Source organism: Chrysemys picta, chromosome 1, assembly GCF_011386835.1.
Source record: "Chrysemys picta bellii isolate R12L10 chromosome 1, ASM1138683v2, whole genome shotgun sequence".
In the NCBI taxonomy this organism is placed as follows: domain Eukaryota; kingdom Metazoa; phylum Chordata; order Testudines; family Emydidae; genus Chrysemys; species Chrysemys picta.
Genome location: NC_088791.1, coordinates 356,696,588 through 356,698,004, shown reverse-complemented (window position 1 = coordinate 356,698,004; position 1,417 = coordinate 356,696,588). Strand labels below are relative to the sequence as shown.

The 1,417-nt window shown below is 47.0% G+C and overlaps 1 protein-coding gene across 1 annotated transcript; it reads left to right on the top strand.

The window, feature by feature from the left end:
- The first annotated feature begins 418 nt into the window (after positions 1 to 418).
- Positions 419 to 1,417, top strand: LOC135972545 (olfactory receptor 52E4-like). Its single transcript, XM_065550854.1, has one exon. The coding sequence runs from the start codon at positions 419 to 421 to the stop codon at positions 1,415 to 1,417; it is 999 nt and encodes a 332-aa protein (XP_065406926.1).

Genomic DNA, 1,417 nt, shown 5'->3' with positions numbered 1-1,417 from the left:
TTTCCCCTCTCTGATTTTGAACTGGATGAATAGGGAACTCCCTTAAGATTGGACTCCTTATCTTGTCTCTCATTACATTAAGAAACAATGAGGGATAAACACTATCCACACGTGTGTTTCCTGATGGTGCCTCTTAAGTTTCCCCCAACATAAGGTGCAGGAATTATTAACGCAGGTAGCAGAATAAAATTATCGAATTGCATTTAGTAGGGTCATTGTTCATAGTTATTTTCTCTGAATAATGAAAATGTAATTTTTCCATGTGTGAAGAGTGATCTATCTGCTTCTCCGATGAGAACAGCCTCCACTAGTGCATGCAGTGTCTCATATTAATGTTGTTTCTCCATTCAGGCATTTCTACTGTGACCATCACCCGAGACCCTGGGAACACACAGAAAGTCAGGGGAACATATGGTACATGCAGGAGACACTCTTATGTCTCAGAGTTGGACACTTTCTCTCCTACGCCATGTCAGATTCTAACACAACCGACTTCACCAACCCCTCCACCTTCATCCTACTTGGCATTCCTGGCCTAGAGGCAGCCCATATCTGGATCTCCATTCCCTTTTGTGCTATGTACTTCATAGCCGTCTTGGGGAACTTCACCATCCTGTTCATTGTGAAGAGGGAGCCAAGCCTCCAGGGACCCATGTTCTATTTCCTCTGCATGCTGGCCATCACTGACCTGGTCATGTCCACATCCACTGTACCCAAAATGCTGTGCATCTTCTGGTTTAATTCGAGGGAGATCAGTTTCAGTGCCTGCCTCACTCAGATGTACTTCGTACTCTCCTTCTCAGGGATGGAGTCTGGAATCCTTGTGGCCATGGCTTTTGATCGCTATGTGGCCATCTGCAATCCTCTGAGATATTCCACCACTCTGACAAACTCTGTTGTGGCCAAGATAGGCCTAGCTGTGCTGCTCCGAAGTGGCATACTCACATTACCCTATCCCTTCCTGGCGAGGCAATGGCCATATTGCAGAACCAACATCATCCCCCACTTTTATTGTGGGCATATAGCTGTGGTGAAGCTGGCCTGTGCTGACATCAGCATCAGTAGTTACTATGGCCTGTTTGATCTTCTCTCTGTGATCGGAATGGATGTGTTTTTTATCACCGTGTCCTATACTCTGATCCTCCGGGCCATCTTCCGCCTCCCCACAAAGGATGCCCGGCTCAAAACTTTTGGGACCTGCATCTCTCATCTTTGTGCCATCTCAGCTTTGTACATCCCAGATTTTTTCTCCTCTCTCATTCAGCGGTTTGGCCACAATGTGCCACGACATTTCCTTATTCTCATTACCAGTGTGTACCAACTGGTGCCCCCCATGCTAAACCCCATCATTTACGGGGTGCGGACCAAACAGATCCGGGACAGGCTGCTCCAGCTCCTTACTCATAAAGGGACCTAA